This window comes from Anser anser (assembly GCF_964211835.1).
Source record: "Anser anser genome assembly, chromosome: 4".
NCBI lineage: Eukaryota > Metazoa > Chordata > Aves > Anseriformes > Anatidae > Anser > Anser anser.
The window spans coordinates 37,757,090-37,776,431 of NC_139724.1; the positions used below are offsets into that span (position 1 = coordinate 37,757,090).

At 38.8% G+C, this 19,342-nt stretch overlaps 1 protein-coding gene and 1 long non-coding RNA gene across 9 annotated transcripts in view; one reads left to right on the forward strand and one right to left on the reverse strand.

The window, feature by feature from the left end:
• MGAT4D (MGAT4 family member D) overlaps positions 1 to 19,342 on the forward strand; it is a 58,144-nt gene that overhangs the window by 16,639 nt on the left and 22,163 nt on the right. For 2 of the 4 annotated variants that reach the window (XM_083834922.1, XM_083834925.1), the window contains exons 1-3: positions 3,474 to 4,052; positions 14,800 to 14,961; positions 18,397 to 18,531. In XM_083834922.1, the coding sequence (XP_083691048.1) occupies positions 3,962 to 4,052; positions 14,800 to 14,961; positions 18,397 to 18,531 (388 nt within the window). In that variant the 5' untranslated portion in view covers positions 3,474 to 3,961. Of the gene's footprint in view, positions 1 to 1,599; positions 1,713 to 3,473; positions 4,053 to 9,758; positions 9,975 to 14,799; positions 14,962 to 18,396; positions 18,532 to 19,342 lie in introns of those variants that run through there. The other 2 variants (XM_083834923.1, XM_083834924.1) reach the window with 2 other exon arrangements.
• LOC310899020 overlaps positions 11,579 to 19,342 on the reverse strand; it is a 31,773-nt gene continuing 24,009 nt past the window's right edge. For 4 of the 5 annotated variants that reach the window (XR_014583914.1, XR_014583915.1, XR_014583916.1 and 1 more), the window contains 2 exons: positions 14,768 to 14,859; positions 11,579 to 12,858 (listed from right to left, as the gene is read on the reverse strand). This is a non-coding gene — a long non-coding RNA (uncharacterized lncRNA). The remainder of the gene's footprint in view (positions 12,859 to 14,767; positions 14,860 to 19,342) is intronic. The other variant, XR_014583917.1, reaches the window with a different exon arrangement.

Consider the following 19,342-nt stretch of genomic DNA (forward strand, 5'->3'; position numbering starts at 1 on the left):
CTAAGAAGTATTTCTCTTTATTAAAAAGTAAACTTCACTGGGTGACAGGAGGGTGTGATGGCTATTGTCAGGAGATTCCTGGCGTCAGCAGCAGTGGGGTGTTACGGCTTGATTTTGGGAAGATGGAGGAGTTGTGACAACATGAGGAAATGCTGGTAAGAAATCAAAGGGCAGTCAGGTCCTTCTGGTCAGTCTTTGTGCCCACACACTGGTTGCTCCGAGATAGCTGACGAGGAGCTCTAGCTACCAGAATTGCTTGGAAAGTCCTGCAGGTGCATCCTTCAAGTGGGGGGCTGTGCAAACAACACTGAGGGAAGTTTCTAGCTGATGGCTACCAAAATAAAGCCTTCGTACGGTCTCATTCAGGCATTCAGCTTTCTATTGCATCTTTTAGTTAATTAAATAGCTTTTTATCAATATGGATGCTTTTTTTTTTTTTTTTTACGCTTAAATAAAAATTTCTTTTTGCATGGATTGTTAAGATCCAAAGCAACATCTTTTTGTACCACAGGTTCTGGAAGCTGTTCCACTTTGTTTTACAATAATCTTTAACAACAAATATACACAGTACACTTTTGTTGTCTTCTCAGTTGATTCTTACTGCTTCCAGTCTCCATGATGGATGTGAAAAGTATTTGGCATTGACAATACATTGTAAAATACTTTTTGTGTTGTAATTAAACTTGCTGGGGTAAGCTTGAAAAATTTGTAGGTCTTGTTTTACTTAAAGTGCTTCTGAAATGCAAAAACTTCCTAGAGGCAAGTTTTAATCTAGTTTATAACTTTCTCACTCATACGATATACTTAAATATGTATTTTTGAAACCTGAATTCCATAACCAATTATTACTTCAAAAATAAAGCTTACATTTTTGACACTTTTTTTTCACAGCTTTGTATGAGTTATTAAAAGGCTACAAAGCCTAATTACTGTAAATATGACAGGAGATAAAGGTGTTTATATATAAATCAGTGATTTGGGGTGCATTAATTTGACTTTGGGTTCCAAACTTGATCATCTTTTTGCTGTATAACAAGCAAGTGTAAACTCTTGACTTAAACCTTCATTTGGTTCTTTACACGACTGAGTCATCCAGTAGAGAATGTGGTCAACTTTACACAAATGTTACTACTTGAATCACGCGAGACCCTTCTGTATCATCATGTTCAGTCAATTCATAAATTATATTAGGACATTCAAAAATATAAGGGGGTAGCTTAAAAAAAAAAAAAAGTTCTAGCTTATTCCTTTTGTGTTCAGTGATTGCCTTCCAAGGCTACCTTTGCAGAGACTTTGGCTTAGGGAAAGATAATGACCTACTGTTTACCTTTTTAAAATTACATTTCTTAAATGACAGCAGGGCAAATAAAAGGGGACTTTAACCAGCAATATCAGCTGGATCTCTGCACTATCAGAAAACTTTCCATGGCAGTGACTATCACCTATTGTTACCAGTAGTTATGCTTTGTTCATGTACCCTGTAGATGAAGGACAGCTGCAACTTACATGCAGAATAATCCAATAGTTGTTTCACCCATGAGTCTGTATTTTGTCAAATAGTTATTTTAATCTTTCTTATCTCTACTTTTGCATACACAGAGATGTGTGAAAACAGCACTGAAAATGCAAGACAATCAAGTTACGTAGCAACTTACAAGAAAGGACTTTCAGTTAAAAAGCATGAGGACAAGTGTAAAAACCCTGTCTTGCAGGTAAGCCGTCTGGATGGAACTAGCCCACTGAATGATTTGCTTAGCAGGTGGTAGGGGTTCCCCAGTGTTATGTTCTATACAGTTGTTTACTTTTTTCAGGTTATTAGTTTGCCAGAAATGCTGCTGGGAGGTAAAACTGGTCTGAACTGTTTAGCCTCCTCCAAAAATTAACAAACAAACAAAAATACTGCACATTTTATTCCTGTCTTAGTTAGTTCTTAAGTATATAAAATAATGTAGATGAGAGCACTGGGAGGAAGATTTTAGGAAAACATGAGGCAAGTAAGAGGGCCTCTTTGCAAGTAGGTCCCAAGGCAGTGGAAGTTCATTATGTTTCCAGTGATCTGGTATTTTGATTTTTTTAGAGGAACAGTTAATGTACTACCTCATCAAAAGTTAATACAGCAGTCTAAGTCAGCATTAAGTAAATGATCACCACAATACAGCATGGCTGAGTAACTGTGTCTGCTTTAGAGTCAGCCTCAATAAATAACATCAAATGCATTCAGTGCCAGTCTCCACAGATGTTCCCTGTACAGTATGTAGTTTCTGCAAGTGTGTGTTAAAAATATTTTTCTTACTGGCTCTGAAAACAGACTAAAAAGTGTGTGTTAGCTTTATATTATTCATATCTTCGGTATCGCTCCTGCTTGACGACATCCTATACTGGCTCTGTAACAAATACACACTGGCCAATCAATTAATATGTATTTAATTCATTACATATGACATACTTAATGTTTACTTGTTCCTCTTAGGTCTAAATCTCTATTTTACTAAAAATGTGCCAAAACCTACATTGATCCTCCTTTAAGAGTATTGTCTTGGGCTTTTAATGTGTTAACTTGGAGAGAGAAATGCTGATGAGGAGGCAATAGAGCGTGAGAGCACTGAGTCGTAATCGCGTTGGTTAATAACAGGAACTGTAAACATTTTTAAAGTAAGTGTAGTTTAAAGGAGATTTCTCAGTAAAAATATCAAAGCAAGATACAGTCAGTAACAGAAGGAAAGGGGAAGTTTAGTTTAGTGAATGAGGACAGATCAGGAATAGTGAAGCCTAACTCCAGGTTTCCTGCTGATTCAAAGAGCTGTGCTGAGATTTGCAGCTCTCCATTTGTATACTGATGCAGGCTACTTAGCACTCTCCTGCGTTATTAATGAACAATTACATTCACAATTCGAAGTAATTATTAAATGGAGAAGTAAACCCATCTGCATAAAAGTTCAAACATGGGAAGATTATACTAACTAGTAAGAGCAGCAACAGGAAATTTTGATAGTCTAAGATTATATTTCAAAAGAGGGTGTAGTTATACTGTTAGTGTAGTAATAAAGAGTGGAGCGTAAAGGCAGCGTTCGTATTAGGACTCCAGCATAGTTGTGTCTGGACACCAAACGGTGCTGGAGGTTTTGGGTTTGCTTTACACAACGCTGTTCCGAATGTTTCATTGTTTTGGTTTAAGATGAGATGCAGTTGTTAAGTAAGTGTAGAGAAAAGGAGATGTTGTGTTAATAATACAAGCATATTTTTATAATGCAAATGATAGAAAATACTACATCATTTGGGTAAAAAAAAAAAGGTAATAAGTAATATATGGTGGCAATAAGGAAATAGGTAACAGCTAGTAAAAGACTGCTCTTATCAGCTAACAAAGTCCAGTATGATTTCTGAATTGGTCCTTTATATCTTTGTGATACCAAACTGTAAATTACTTTTTTTTTTTTTTTTTAAATCACGAATTTGAATGGATTTGCGAGCAGTTGGTGCGCGTGCCACAGCGAAGACCCCTGCCTGCTGACGGAAATGTAGGAAAGGCAGGGAGAGGAGGGCTTCTTTCTTATGAAGTCTGGATGTGCCTGTGAAAGCTGCGTCCCACAGCAGGTGCTGGGGAGCTCTGCGTCCCACGTTCCCCTCAGCATTACAGAAGGTGTCCTGTGGCCGGTTGCTTGTTCCCGCACGGAGCAGCAGGCACCTGGCGAGGCGTCTGCCGTAGCGGAGCACGGCACGACGGCAGCAGTAAGACACGTTAAGGTTCGGCCGGTGCACGCAGGGATTTCGTTAGGTTCGGTGCCGCAGCTGCGTTACCTTCAGGAGGAACCCAGCAACCCCTCGCCCCGGCCCCGGCCCCGGCGCGGCCCCTCCCCGGCGCTGCCCGGCCCCGTGGGCGCTGAGGGCGGCGCGGCCCCGCCCGGCAGCTGCCCGGGCTCGGCTCGGCTGGGCTCGGGGTGCGGGAGCGCCCCGCCGGGAGATGCGGCTCCGGCAGGGCCAGCTGCTGGCCGCGCTGTGCCTGGGCGCCGCCTGCCCCCTGCTGTGGTACGCGGCGTGTCCGGGGAGCCGAGGTGAGAGCCGGGGGCTGCCCGCGGGGGGCTGCGGGGGGGCGAGGAGGGCGCTGCCCGGGCTCTGCGTCCCCACGGCCGGGCGTGTGCGCGCACCCAGCAGGTGACAGGGGTGCCTCGGACCCCCGCGGTACCAAAAATCAACCCCGGCGTCCTGTTCTGGTAAGTATCGCTAATGGGATACCGATGGCTCCCTTCTCCGAGGATGGGAAGGAGGTGATCGCCGTGGTTGTCGCTTTTACGTGGTGGTGTTGGTGGTGTTACTCAAGGAGGACAAAGCAGCGCTACCCGTTCCGCAGTTGTGTTTGTGCCTCACCTGCAGGCGCTTCTCCTCGTGTGTGCTTCCAGCACTAGGAGGGAACGTTCGGTCCGCAGGGAAACGTCTGACCCTTTCTGTTTTTATTTATAAATGATGCATCTTTTTAATGGACTATGTAGGTGGCACGTGCCGGATGGGTCCACAGAAAGCAACGTCGTAAGGTTCTCTGAGCCGACACAGGAAAGATAAAGCTGATGTTATTTTCCAAAAATAAATTGATAGTCTCTCATAGTAACACCTTTAAGGCTTGCAGACAGCTTGTTAATGTGACAGTTTGTTTGGGATGGGGCAGAAAGAATGGATTTTGAAGAGTTTCCTATATACGCATTCAGAAAGGTCTGGCTTTATGGATGCAGAAGAATTAAGCCAATTAGTAATTTCTGGGATGAAGACAGAACTCATACTAGCTGTTAGATTTTGCTTATATTGATTGGTTTCGTGACCGATTGAAGTGCTGGTAGACACCTTGGCCTCGTAATGCAGTGCTGAATGGAGTTGAGGCAATGCTGATCCTCCTGCCTTTGTTGTTTCTTGTCAGTTAGACAGTTGTCGATCTTACAGCACTTGACAGTTTTTAGAGTGGCAATTCTGCTAGGAGCAGGGAATGATAAGCAAAGAAAATATAGGGTGTGTCTTAAGAGACTAAGATCCAAAAGATATTAGAAAGAGAGGGTTTGTCCCAGCCACAGCCTATATCCATGTATCACCATGTTCTTTCGTGACTTCTATTTTGTGGCTACTTTGCTGAAGTACCATTTTCATTCACCTTTCTTTTTGACCTTTCTCTGCTGGTGTTCCATGTCTATGGTTTTGTTTGTTCCTTTTTTTTGGGGGGTGGTGGTGGTGGTGGTGCTTCCTTCTCTCTGTGTATTGATTTAATTTTTGTCTTTCCACAGATGTCTCCTTCTCCACAACAGAGTAACTAATTCTTCTCAAATGATGTATTTTTCTAATTATTTTAGCACCTTTTTTATTAACAAACTTTTAACCATTATTAATGTTAATTTACAGTGTTCAACAAAGAGTAGATAATTGTAAGTAAAGGTGCATGTGGTAAATGACTTTGTATTAAGTTTATTTCACTGGAAAGGTGCAATTTTTGCTCCTGAGGGGTGCTAGAATACAGAAATGTCCTACCTATACCAAGAAAATCCCCAAGAACCACCATGTGTTGTTACTTTTTTCCACACAGAGGAGAATTGGAAGCAAACCAAATACTGCTCCATCGTTATGACTAAGACATGACAATATCTAAGGAGCTGGTTTGAAACAAATCTCTTTCCCCCACAGCAGGCATATAGCTCTGCTTAGGTATTGTTAAACCTCTCTTCTTCTTCGCGTCATCCCTGCTGAACTTACCCCTCTAGCAACGTGCCTAGAGCAGTGCTGGAGTTTCTACTTTTCTCACACCTCAAAGGTGATCCGTTTGTTTTCTTTTCTAAAGCCCTTTTCACTTATCTCACCTGTTACTGAGAGGTCAAGTACTGTCTCTGATTGCTTGTCAGCTCCCACTTCTTTTACCTGTTTGTCGGAAGTTCTTCTCTGGCTCATTTTCCTCTGCACATTTGTTAGATCTGCAGTTACTTCAGTTTGCTTCTCTGACTTACCTATCAAATTGTGCCAGCTGGTCTTGATCTTTGAAATCAGTGTTTCACACTCAGCAGTTGCAGTCCGTAGCGTGCACTTTGGTTTCTAGCCGTTTATTGTTACTTGGATCAAGTTGATACTGGGATTGTAAATAACCTTTTAATTTGTTTTACAGCTAGAACAGGGCATCTTAGCTACGTACTTTAATATGAGAAGTATGCAATAGCCCTGTAAACCACTGTTCAGTTTGCCTGCTGTCTTAGAGCCTTTCAGCCCTTTGGTGTTAGCTTGAAGTTTAAATCACATATTAGCTCTGCCCTGATTTCAGTGGGGGGTGGGGGTGGGGGAATACACAGAGACCTTTAAATGCCTTATAGTAAGGGGCTAGCTAGCTTGAGAGATTCTAATTGAAATTTTGAGACTTAATTCAACTACAGGTAATTTGAACTGGCACAGCGAGGAAGATGTTCATGCCTAATTTATGCACTTTAAATGAAAGTTCAGAATCTGACAGTCATTAAACTTCAGCTATTGTGGACTTTGATACTGTCTTATTATAAACGTTTTAACTATCCTTAAAAAGCTTTGTATTCATTGTTTCCATTGCTTTATAAGTATGTACGAGCAGAGGTTTCAGTTTCAATAGGCTGACTGTATTTTGTGGCAGAAAAAGTAATTACAGAGACAACTGGTAGTCACCACATCTTCAGCAAATCTTGATACTGCATCTAAGCTTGTATGGTGATTCCTTCAGCATCCACTAGAGAGCTTGCAAATGCAGGCTGCTGTTAGCCAGTAATCGGTTTGACTGGTGTAGCAATACCTGCTCCACATCCTGCATGGTTTTGCCATGAGCTTTTTGGTCCCTCCCCAGGCCCTAAGCAAAACCTGTCTGAAGCAAACACTTTGCAACTGAGGATAGGAAAGGCTGTTATCAGGATGATGCAGATGTTCCTACTGTTATGCAACCGAATTACAATCCACTTGTTAGTTCACCTGACCAAAAGTATTTGCTCTCATGTAAATACTCTTTATATAAATTTGTAGTTATGGCAACTAGTAAATAAATTGTAACTTGTGTAGTGATTTTTCTCACACGGTTTTGTCTAGGGTTTTCCATGGATCCATGGAGGTATTAATCAACACAAAATATCACAGGTATACAAAAGTAGTAAGGAGGTAGCAAATCATTTTTTTTTTTTTCCTCCACTTTTAAAACAGTAAAGGAGAAGGCAAGAATGCATTCTCATTATGAATTTACATGAAGTTTCTTCTTTGGAAGGACTATTCCCAGATAAAAAAGTAACTTAGAATCATTAAGGTTGAAAAAGCCCTCCAAGATCATCTGGTCCAACCATCCCCCTACCACCAATGTCACCCACTAAGCCATGTCCCTAAGCACCACATCTAACCTTTCCTTGAATAGCCTCAAGGACGGTGGCTCCACCACCTCTCTGGGCAACCCGTTCCAATGCCTGACTGCTCTTTCTGAGAAGAAATGTCTCCTAATTTCCAACATGAACCTCCCCTGGCACAACTTGAGGCCATTCGCTCTAGTCCTACTCTGGTCAACTTCAGTGACTTGACTGAAAAAAAGTGATTTATTTATTTATTTATTTATTTATCACAGCAGTGAGGTAAATAGAATCATCTCATGGGGCAGCGCTTCTTAATGTTGCCTGTAAAGGTAACAGGATTAGATCCCTTAGAATTGATTTATACAGTGTTGATGCCCTCTTCACCTAAATTTGTGGGATGCTTAATCCAAGTAAATTAAGATTAAGGTTTGTCTGGAAGTTAGGAGACAGCAACGCTAAAATATGATGTCGCATGTAAGCATGTTAATATAAATGTCTAAGCATCTTAATATGTATGTATTGAGACAAACATTGTGAAACCTGTGTTTCTCTATTTATCTCTTTAAGGCTGGGGGGAAAAAGGGAACTGTTCATGCTTAGTCACACTCACAGAAGTATACTTAAGGTTTATCAAATTGTTTAATATAATAAATGTTTCATTATTTCACAAAGCTTAACATATCAGAAGGAAGGGGTGCAAAGGGTTACAAAGAAGTTTCTGATGAATGTCAGGTGTTTGCAGTTGAAATAATGCAATGTACACGCCAGTACAAACAGCAGGCTACATGTTTCTTCCTTTTATTTCCAATAACCTTCTGTACGTGGTGTGACACATTGTTGCCGCTGGCCAGCCCCTGCTGTGCACCCAAGTGGAGCTCCCTGTGTGATCGTCATTTGTGACGGAGCTCTTTGCGGGTTTCCTATCCAGACCCAACTGGCACGCTCTGGCCTACAGCTTCAATTAAGTAGTGGCAAATTGACGGGCTGATAAGGAGTCTTGAATTACACCAATCTCATTTCAGCCAATACAGCTTATTCGGTTTTATGAACAAGTAGAAAAGAATTATCCTGTCTTCTCTAGGCCTGTTAGGCAGTTTCCAGCCGCCAAGCCTGGGCACTCAGTTGTCCAGACCACGGGCTTGAATGATGGTCTACATCATCGCTCTTGCCTTCATGCATCCGTTTCCTTCCAGTGGAACTGAAAGCATACAGAAGTTAATGCACAGCCAGGTATCGCCCCAGCACGCAGTCGGGATGTGACCAAAATGCACAGTGGGCATTATTTGGTTTCTTTACGTGGTTCTCCATTTCAGTCTTTTTTTTTTTAAAAAAAAAACAAAACAAAACACCTACAACAGCTTCAGATGGAACGTGAGACTGAGTATTTACTGATCCCAATTTTTATACCAAAATTTGTATCCAAGACTAACAAAAGCTGTATGGCTTTACTGGCTTCTAAATGTGTAATTTACTGAACTAAGAGACTGCTGCTTTTTGCAGTTAATTTAGGTGGAATAGTGGCTGCCTTGTCTTCAGAAGTAGAGGAATTGAGTCATAAATTCTAAAAAGATTCAGGTAAAAAAATGAAACTAGTTACTGTTGTTTTTTGTTGAGGAAGGAATAAGGAAAATTTCTGACCACTCTCTGTTTGCTGCGCAGTGTATTATCACAACCTCTACTTAAACAAATGTAAACATATGACCTTTGTGCTTTCCTAACATTGTACACTCAGTCTTGAGAAACACTGTTTTATCCAGAAATAATTTAGTTAGTTGATAGGCATTTAATTAAATGTGTGTATAAATGTGTAATTGTTGCTACATCAGGCAGAACAGTAAAAATACATAAAATGCTAACCACAACGAAGCAATAACCATTTAATTGTCCAAAGTGAATGAGTACTTCTTATTTATCTGATAAAGACCATATTCAAATCAGAATTTTCCACTGCTAATAAGAACCTTTATTGTGTCCCTAACATTGCTATGATAAAACCAAAGGATACTAATTATGGGCAAACACCAAAGTATATCTATTCAATTCATACATTTCTCCACTTATTTTAATAATGCTTTCTACATAGAAATGTTTTGACTGAATGTTTTAAAATCCCTGTTCACTAGGTTCTAATACAGGAAAAGACTTAGCTATAAAACAAGGACTGTTTGCCAGTGTTTTAGAAAATATTATCAGAACTCTAGCTGTATTTTCTCTAAAATACGTTTATTTCCATCTCTATTTTCAGTTAGATACAGTATGTAAATGGGGTTAGTAAAATTTATTCTGTGTTAAAACCAGTAATGACTCATTACTCTTCATGGAATTCCATGTATTTTTAAAATTCAGTGATTAACTTTAACCTGCTTTTAACTTTATGAAGTTTCTGTTTGTTTTGTCTTGTTTGTTCATTTTAATATTGGAAAATGATTCTGATTCTCTTCCTAGTTGCTGTATGGAGGAACCCTAGCTTCCCACCAAAAACTGCTGGCACGGTCTTTATTGGATGTCACTGTGTTAATAAAATGTTCCTCTGCTGGCCTCTGCTCTCCTGAAGCTCTTGACGTGGATACTGTCAAAGACAAATAGACTTACTTGGAGAGCATACTGCTGCCTGGTTACTCAGCCTAGCTAGACGCCTGTAGAGCGAGCTGTAAAAACACGGTGAGAGACCCCTCACTGCATGTTAAGCCCCATAGTTTGGCCTGCCAAGCTTGCATGTTTGACGCTGCTGCATCATAGTGGGACAAAGGTTTCAACCAGCCAGCTGAGACATGTGCCTTAATTTTTCTCCTTCTCCTACTTCTGGACCCTACCATACACTGTAGCAATAGCCTCTGTAGCCCACTTGCTATCGGGGTGGACAAAACATGAGTGGAAACGATTAGAGACTCCTTACATTCATTTAACCTTCACTTTTCAACTGCATAAAATAAACCAACCTGAACACTGACTGACTTCAGAGGCTCCTGAAGATTTAAGATACACATTAAGATCTGCTGTGTCCTCTAGTTAAGGCTCAGCAATTGAGGCTACCCCAGTTTTGGCTCAGACTATTCTTAAGGGATAAATGTACCTAGTGCAGGTGACACTGCTTCTGGCTTCATGGTAGTTTTTCTTGGTTATCTCTAGCCTACTGGTAGAGACAAGTACCTGTGCTGTAATGCTATAAACAAGGTATTTAACTGTCATACACGAATTCAGGGAGGTGTCCTTACCTGGAAGGGTGCTTAAATACCCTTAGACTTTAGCACATTGTTGAATCCAAGTGTTTGTGTAAGAACTGGCTGTTCGGAACTAAGACAGATGCATTGTTTGGGGGATTTTTTCTCCTCATTCTGAAAGAACAACACTCAGCTTGTTATATGTCTTACGAGATTTAGAGGTCTTGTTATTCTATTCTATTTTAGATCGGTTACAGGAAGACAATAAACCACCACAGTTATTAACGCAACGCATGCCTCAGTGGTTTAATATGCTTCATTAACCCGAGCAGTGAGCAGTGGTTCCAAGTGCAGTGTACGACAAGATCCTTTGCAGTTGCTTTATATAGTTTTCTTTAAAGAGGGCGTTAACCAAAATTCAATTTCCAGAAGGAAGTGTCCATAGGTATGGTAGAGAATGTAGCTTGTAATCAAGAAATAGGAGCAAGGGTTACTGCTAGACTATGGGGGAGTAGTTCTTCTACCCTTTATGTCACCCCCAGTTTTCCTTTTTTTTTTTTTTTTTCCTCCTTGAATATTAGAAGGGGGTTTTGATGATTGTTCCAGAGGTCCTTACATATTCCTGGAAATCTATTGTTAATAAAACTGGAAGCAGTGTGGTAATAGGAAGTATGTGTGTGTGGAGCTGAGAGAAATAATTGCCTGAATTTCAGAATGAGTATTTGTTTTAGAGATTAGTATTGTTTCTAAACAATTTCAGTTTCCAGTGCAGAAAGTTATATTTCTGTATATATGAGGAGATAACACAAGATTGCAGTTAAAACCACTTCAAGGATTACCATTTTAGAACTACAGCACCCAAAAATGTATATGACAATGTGGTAAACGGTCAGAAGAAATGCTGTAGCAGAGCTGAAGATTCACTGCAAAAGCTTTGAATCCTGCCTCTGATTCTGGTTGCTTTTTCCCCCTGGCTTTTAGCTAGTATAACCCCATTGAAATTTCCTGGTAGGATTTCCTTAGCCCATCGCAGTGATTAATCCTCAGCTCTCCAAGGGGAAATAAAGACTTTACCTTCAGTTATTTTTTGTGGTTTTTCCACAGGTCTTCATCTGTCTCTTTTTCTCCTGACAGTCCTGGTTGCAGATAGAAGCCTTCCAAGAGGTGCTACTAAGTAAGGCTATCACTGAGGATAGACAGAGTGCTTTGTGATACATCTGAGGCTCCTTCCTCCTGGCTCTCCCTGCTTTGCTAGAGTTATATTTGTGGAAATGCTCTGTCTGGTTCTTTCCAAGCAAGCTAATGGGAGACATTGTTTTGGTTCTGTGTACATCTGTAGAAACTTAAGGGGCAACACTTTCCACACACATACTAAAATCTATGCAAGCTTAATGACCATTTAAATATTTAGGGTATTGAGCTTTGTAAATGCTTCTAATTTTATCTTCTTAGTTTGCTAAAATTATGTCAGTAATAAATACTGATTATGACAGTTTCTTCTTACAAAGCAAAATACAAGAAGTTCAGTACTGCGATCCAAACATACATTTTATTTTTTGCCAAAGGTTTACTAGTAGGTAACATTGCTCATTTATATATACTCTAATGACACCATACTTCCTGTTCTATTTCAAAGTACAGAGCTATATATGTTTATAGTAAACTTATTCTCACCAAGGGGGAGTGAATACTACATTCTGTTTGTCAAACCCATGCTTCCCCAGCTTTCCAAATTGCATAAGTAGGGGGAGACTCTTAGTAATTGCTAAACTTAAGAGAGGTTTCAGTTCTGAAAAACTCATAAATGTGCTTTCCCTCTTCTGGCCTGAAGAAATAGGTAAGGCCAATTACAAATGCCAATTTCTTTGGCTGCACTCAGTTATAGCTGAGTCTTGACCTTTCCTTTGCTGGAGGCATCTAGGATATTTTGGCAGTCTCACCTGTAAGTAAGCAAATGAAAATGCAGTTACTTGGTGCTTGCCAAAATGACAGCTCGGAAGTGACGTTGCTAATTTTGAGTCACCCTGACACTAGACAGCTGGGAGAATTGTAAAGAGAGAGCAGGACTATAACATTTTTTATTCATTTGTAGTTTCCATACCGTTCCTCTTCTAATATAGTTGTACCAAGGGGAAATTTCGTTTACATTATTACATCTCTAGAAATACCAATAGAATAACGGTTTCCAGCGTTTAATTGTGAAACACCTCCATTGCAAGATGATCAATTCCCTTTGTCAAAAGTAGTAAGCCGCATCTTGTGATAACATGTATTTATCCTAAGATTGTGGGCTCTTTCCTGGTTGCTTGCATCTTTCCAGAAGGAACACGTAGAACTTTTACTGCAGGTTAAACTTCCACTTTTTCTTGGCACTTAAGTAACTCCTATAAAGACAATAGGAATTTAAAGAAAAATCACAGTAGTTACTGTGTCTTTAATTTACATACTTATATTAATGTTGACTTTTTCACTGAGACCACTAACAAAAATAATAACAATAATGCAGATCAAGTTTACTATTAAAATACTTTCCCTAACTGCTTTCTTCCTATATCTTTTCAGATTTTGTCTTCTAATCACACATTTATTTATTAAATTAATTGAGTTTACTGCAAATGGAATTACTGTTTAGCCAAAAGTCAAAATAATTTCTGTTTGAACGGCCTCTGCAAACACTCACCAATTTGTATTACGTGCACATTTTGCTCTTAGTCCCTTCAGCAGGCTAGACTCCCTGGGAACTCACTTTGCTTGGAGACAAGAGTGGGTCCTAGAAAGACACTCCTGCCAAGGTTCAGACTCAGCACAGTCCATGAATAGAATGGAAGTGTCTGTATAAAAACATTTAACTTAAAACCACCAACAAAAAAAAACCAGCATTAATTATAAAACATTGTGGAGTGAAGTAGAGGTCCTATTCTTCACTGTTTTGTTCGAAGCTCTTTTTTTTTTTTCCCCTATTAAAACTCTCACAAAATCCTTAATTTGTCTGAAATTTCAGTGCTTTTTCTGGTGCGTATCGGTAGAAAAAATTATTTTTAAATAGTTGACCTTGGGAAGTTGTTTCTGGCAGCAGGAACAATCTCTTCATATTAAGTTGCATGTCATTATATTGTCAAACAGTAAAAAAAAAAAAAAAACTTTTTGGTTATTACCATGACGTTTGATTTGCATGCGAGCATCCCTGCAGAAATAACATAGCTTTGAACAGCAATGTTCTGAAATTTCACCTATTCTTTTGATACTGTTTTTTATGGGGTTCAGTTCCTCAGCTGAGTACACAAGCATGTTTTTTCCAGGTGGACCTACACTAACCCCAATTTGGTTTACCTAGCCTGCCAATTGTATGACAGCAATATCTATTTTATTTTTGTCATTTGCTAAAGACAGTAACTGTTTTCTTCCTTTCCCGATGTTAACCATGCCCTATACTTTCTTCGCTTTCTATTTCTAAGTGAGTGGCTTTATTGAAATGTTTCCTTACATTAATTTTAACAAGTCTTACAATCTTTGTTTACATGGCAATGAGGCAGTAAAGGGTTATTGAGGGTTATGAGTTTTGTATGTCATCTGTGACAACTGAGAAGTCCTGTGTATGAAATTAACAGTACTTGCTTCTTATGAAAGTGGGTCTTACCTAAACATAACCTTGACATCATCTGAGAATATTACGGAGAACACCAGAGGCATCTGATAACTGTTACAGAGAGTAAAGGGTTTCTAATATCAGTATGATTTGGAGGTATTTAGTTAGAGGTGGGCTATAAATTATGAAGACATCTTTCAATCCAGAGCACAACTTCAGTTGTTACCTAGAGAATTAAATATATTCAGGAGTTCATATAACCATCTCTACTAATAGTTTGTATACTCCAGACACTTTTAAAATCATAAGTGAAGACTGAATACCTTAATATATTTTTTCAATCTTACTAGTGTTTTATACAAAATAAGACACTACATAATTACACTCTTAAGTGTGACAAGGGGTCATCTGCATTAGACGCTTACCAAAAAATGTTGGGTTTACTGGATAGTGCCTTTCCTTGAAACTCATAGTCTTGCATTTATTATTTTTCCTTATTACTAATGTCATACTCTAGTTCTTGACTTCAATTCCAAGCCTTTACCCAGCAGTGGTGCCTAAACTCCCAACTTTGAATGCTCTTCCAGGCTTCTTCATTCTGAGAGTAAACTTTGAGTGGTCTCATACAGTCTTGGTCATGTGTTCTTTTGGACTGTCTCCTATTCTTCAACTTTTGCTTTATACCATCATATATATTATATGCTCACCTCTCTGAAAAGAAGTTATGTTCTCATTGCAGACAATGACCTAGCCATGTATCAAAGCCAGTTTCTGGAACTCCGTCAAAGACTACTGTATGCTGAAAAAGAAAATAAAAAAAGATCCCGTGAACTGAGCAGTGCCCTAGATGAAATTAAACGCATAGTTGCAAAAAGAATGAACTTCACAACAAATCATACAGGTTTGTATGCATGAAAATCTACTGTGTCAAAAATTTGAAGTTTTGTGTGCTCGCGTTTCTTCATCATTGGTGTGGGGAGAAAAAGCATTGTTTTGCAGATACCAACATTAGGTAAAAGTTTCTATGGAATGAAACCAAAAAGGTGGTAAAGGAACCTGTAACCCATCTTTAAATAGTTATCAGTTGATAATTTAAAAATAAGGGGGAAAAAATAAAAGGAACTGACTGCAGTGATGTCGTAGGGGCAAGCACAAATCAAACCTGTAATATTGTTAATCCAGCTTTTTACAGTGTTTGAACTCTGTTGCTGCCAACTACAGAGTACTGAATAAGCTATTTTTTCTAGCTTTTACTATGCCACTACACGCTGATAATACTAGGACCTAATCTGGAAGGCAGATACACCTCCTCCTGTGTTGCACAATCCTGGTCCCTTCCTCTTCAGGTGAGGGATGTTTTTGCCATGAGTACTTTGCCATCCTCTCTTGTGCTGGGTTTACTTCTGGTAAACCCAAGGCACAGCGGTGTGCATGGAGGATGTACAGTCTCATCCCGGCTGGCAGACTGCATGCAGCTGGGTGCTTGCCTGAACCCAGGGGCTGAGAAGTCCTGTGAGGTCCTGCTGGCTAGGTATAGCCTAGGAATCTTCCTTCTAGAAATTATGTTTATCTTGCAAGTAGTTTGTTAACTATATGAAGGAAAATGCAAATGCATGACTTTTTTTTCCTTTTCTTTTTTTTTTAAGTGAATAAGGAAGGCTACTGCTTATAAATGAAACCTGTTTAAGAGAAGAAACACAAAACTTTGAAGGGGAGTTTCTGTGCTTTTTTTTTTTTCATAAGAGGAACACCAAAATGCAATCAAATTTACTGTAGTGATCTGGCTTCTTCCCATTGTTTAATTTAAAGTTCACATTTATTTAAAAAACATATTATATCTTTGCCTTACAGGCTACTGTGCATTTTTGTCTATCTGCACCCTGGTAGTTGCATACAACAGATTAGACAATTCAGTTCTGTTCCCTAAAAGAAATGATGTAGTAGTGCAGGATCTGCCTTCCTCCCTGTTCAGACTGCAAGACCTATTTCCCTGGGGAGAGAAGGAAACCCAGAAGGGGGGTGTCTCTGACCTGGAAGCATTCCACAGCACACACAGACTTAAAAAAGAGTCTGGATGCTACTGAAAACTGCTACTTTAAAAACCTTGTTTGCATTCAGTACAGCAGGCTGGTATCTGATTAGAATAGAGAATTAACTAGGGCTGTTAGAGGGGGGAAAAAAGAACAAGGTGCATTCCTGTTTGGGGTAGTTAGCTTTTTTTTTTTTTTTTAAATCCTGTTCTTCCCTGCCTCTCTTTGTTTGTTTACTCAATATTCAGTGGGACTGTTCAGATACATACAAGCAAATGTTTAACTGTAGGGTAGGCCTTCTAAGTGTTAGGCTGGAGACTGCATTGTCAGCCACCAGTAGTGTCGCATGCTGTGGACAAAGAGTTATTGCCTAATGCACACAATAGCAGCAGAGGAGAATGCAAGTCTCTCCTCTCTGCTCTTTACCCTTACTGAAAACAGCTGAATATGAGGAAGTGTTTAAGTTGTCGCTTCATAGGGTTCAAAGCAGAAATTTGTTAAAATTGCTGAATGTTTCTTCTTTTTACTAAATTTATTTTTTATACTTTTATTGTTATTGTACACGATAAAGCCAAAGTCCTCCATAATAAAGCCCAGCCCTTGATAGATACTACTTACTAATACAAATGGAAAGTCCCTAGAAAGTTGCAAAGGTGTTTAAACAGGGAAAAAAAATGCCTCTGTGCAGCAAAATTCCAGTACATTTAATGCCAAAGCACCCTGAAAGGCTGTTAACATGATTTTGTTGGCTGAAACTAGTTGAGGTGGTGTTCTGATACCATGTAGTGCACCAGCCTCTTTGCACAACTGATAAAATATCTGGAGGAGGCAGCCACTGAAGTAGGAATGACTCCCTAGATAAATTCACAGGAGCTGTATTTTCTTTCAGTTTTTCTGTATTTTTATGCACATTGTAGGTAGCTAGTAGGATATAGGTAAAGTCAGTAGCAGAGAATGACAGCCAGAATTCTAGTTTGGGAGCCATATGTCATGAAAGAAAGATTTCAGCCTTGAGGCAACTGGTAGAATAAAGCCTGGAGTGACCTTCGGTTCTGTTTCCAGGAAGTTTTCTTAAAGATTAGAAAGGCCATTTTCTATTCTTCCTACAATGAAATGTAGTCTTCATTTTAATCCATTCAAATATATATGTATATATATATATTTAATTGCCTTGTGCATATCTTTTCTGTTCCTATGGGTATCTTACATTATGTTTTTTGCTTTTTTTAAATTGAATATGTAATTGAATATATAACTCTATAATTGAATTTTTATTGATTTAAGAATCATGTTGTTCAAGTTTTCAGTAAATTTATTTTAAAGAATTTTCACTACTACTGGAGCATTTGGGAATGTGTATATCAAGGAAGAGAAACTAGTAAATGAACGGTGTCTGGTTTTCATATGGCTTTTTAAAAATATATATATATTATTTTTATGAGGTTACACTTCAGTTATTTCAACACAAATAAATATTATAATTATTTTCATCTTTGTTTTACTTTAGTAAAGCAAAATAAATATTCCTTATTTTTCTCCATGCCACAACAGTCTTTTGTTTCCCACATATTTTTTTAAAGGCCTGGATCTTGTTTTCTCTTTTATACCGTAGGACCTTTTATAACCTGGGAACTTCTGATTGAGCCCTGAAAACCACTGTGCATTAAATTCTGGGGAAAACACTTAACTTTCTTAAGCAATTAAGAAAGTTATTAATTAGAATCTATATTTGTTTAAAACTTTGGTAAGCAACTTGTAAAAAGAGCAAAAATTCGATATTTTTAAATTTCCCCACTGCTTTTAAAATAACTGTTCATTTTATTTTAAGATGGCCCAGTTCTACAACTGTTTAGGCACAGAGAAATGCAGGCGGAGCTCCCAGGACGTTCAGGCATGAAGCTTTGCATGATCTCCTGCATGGGGGGTTCTTTGTACTGTGCCATTATCAGCTTATGTTCCACAGGAGGGGCTCAGGCTGACCGCAGCATGTCTGTGCTCCAGCATTACCATAAACTCACCTGTGAGATCTTGTCAGGCCCATTTCTGAGATAGACTGGAGAAACTGGGAAAGTGGCATTAGACTGAAACAGGACTTGACCACCAGGCAGGGTAATTATTAATCGTTATGAACTACGTGGCATTTAATCATTTTTGATGAATGGTTCTGATTGAATAACTTTGTCTGTGGTAATCTGCTAATGTTGAATTGAGGAAAACAGCTATAGTAATAGCTAGTTAAAATAGGTAAAATAATAGCTAACAGCTTTTTATTTTATGTTTATGTGTGGATTTGTTGTTTCTTTAAGATGATGAGAAAGTATTAAACCTCACCAGGAAACTCCCCCTGCACCTTACAAACATGTACTACTACCTACCTCATCTTCGAGAATATGAAGATGCCATTTTTCCAAATGTTATTGTTGGGCAACAGAGAACTGGAGGTAGGAAATAGTTAAATTTATATTTTATACATATTTTTGTTTTGTATTAAGCTCTAGCATGTTCAAAGTTGGGAGGGTTTTTTCTCCCTATTTTTTATAATGTTGCCAAATTGAATAAATGTTAATGGAGATAGCAAAAGCCGTCCACCACTCCCATCCCAATTTAGGTCCCTACCCCTGAGTGTTCTGATAAACCTTTTTAAATATCAACAAGAACAGTCACAATTGAAAAGCAACACTCCTTCAATATTCAGTCGTCTATTTACATGGCGAAGAAGCATTGGTTGGCAATTTTTTCTCACAAAACTAGTATAAGTAAGGAAGCCATGGACAATTTATAATGCATTCAGCTTGCTAAAGCTGAAAAAAACTGAGAGGTGATGTGATCATTTGAAATATATTTATAAATCTTCAGTGTAACTCTTTCACCATATGAGAAATGAGCTGACACCTGCACAAATAATAATGAATTCCAGTGAACTACAATACAAATGATTAAGCTGCATCTTCTCCCAACCATAGGTAAAAAGAACAGTCAAAAGCACTAAGCAAGCATTTGCTGGGTTTTGTAATTTGTTGAAATTTTAATTTTTCTCTGGGGGTGATTTTATGTAAAGAAACATGGGCAGCACTTTTGATTTGATTAAAAATATCTTGGCAGTGCCTGTGACAATGAATAACTTTCTACAGCCTTCTCATTAGTAGATGTAGTTAGAGCAATGTGATCTAGTGCAGTGGTTCTCAATGGAGTGCTCTTAGATTAGTGTGAGTCTGCAAAAGACCCCAGGTAGTCAGCAAAATGATTTGCAAA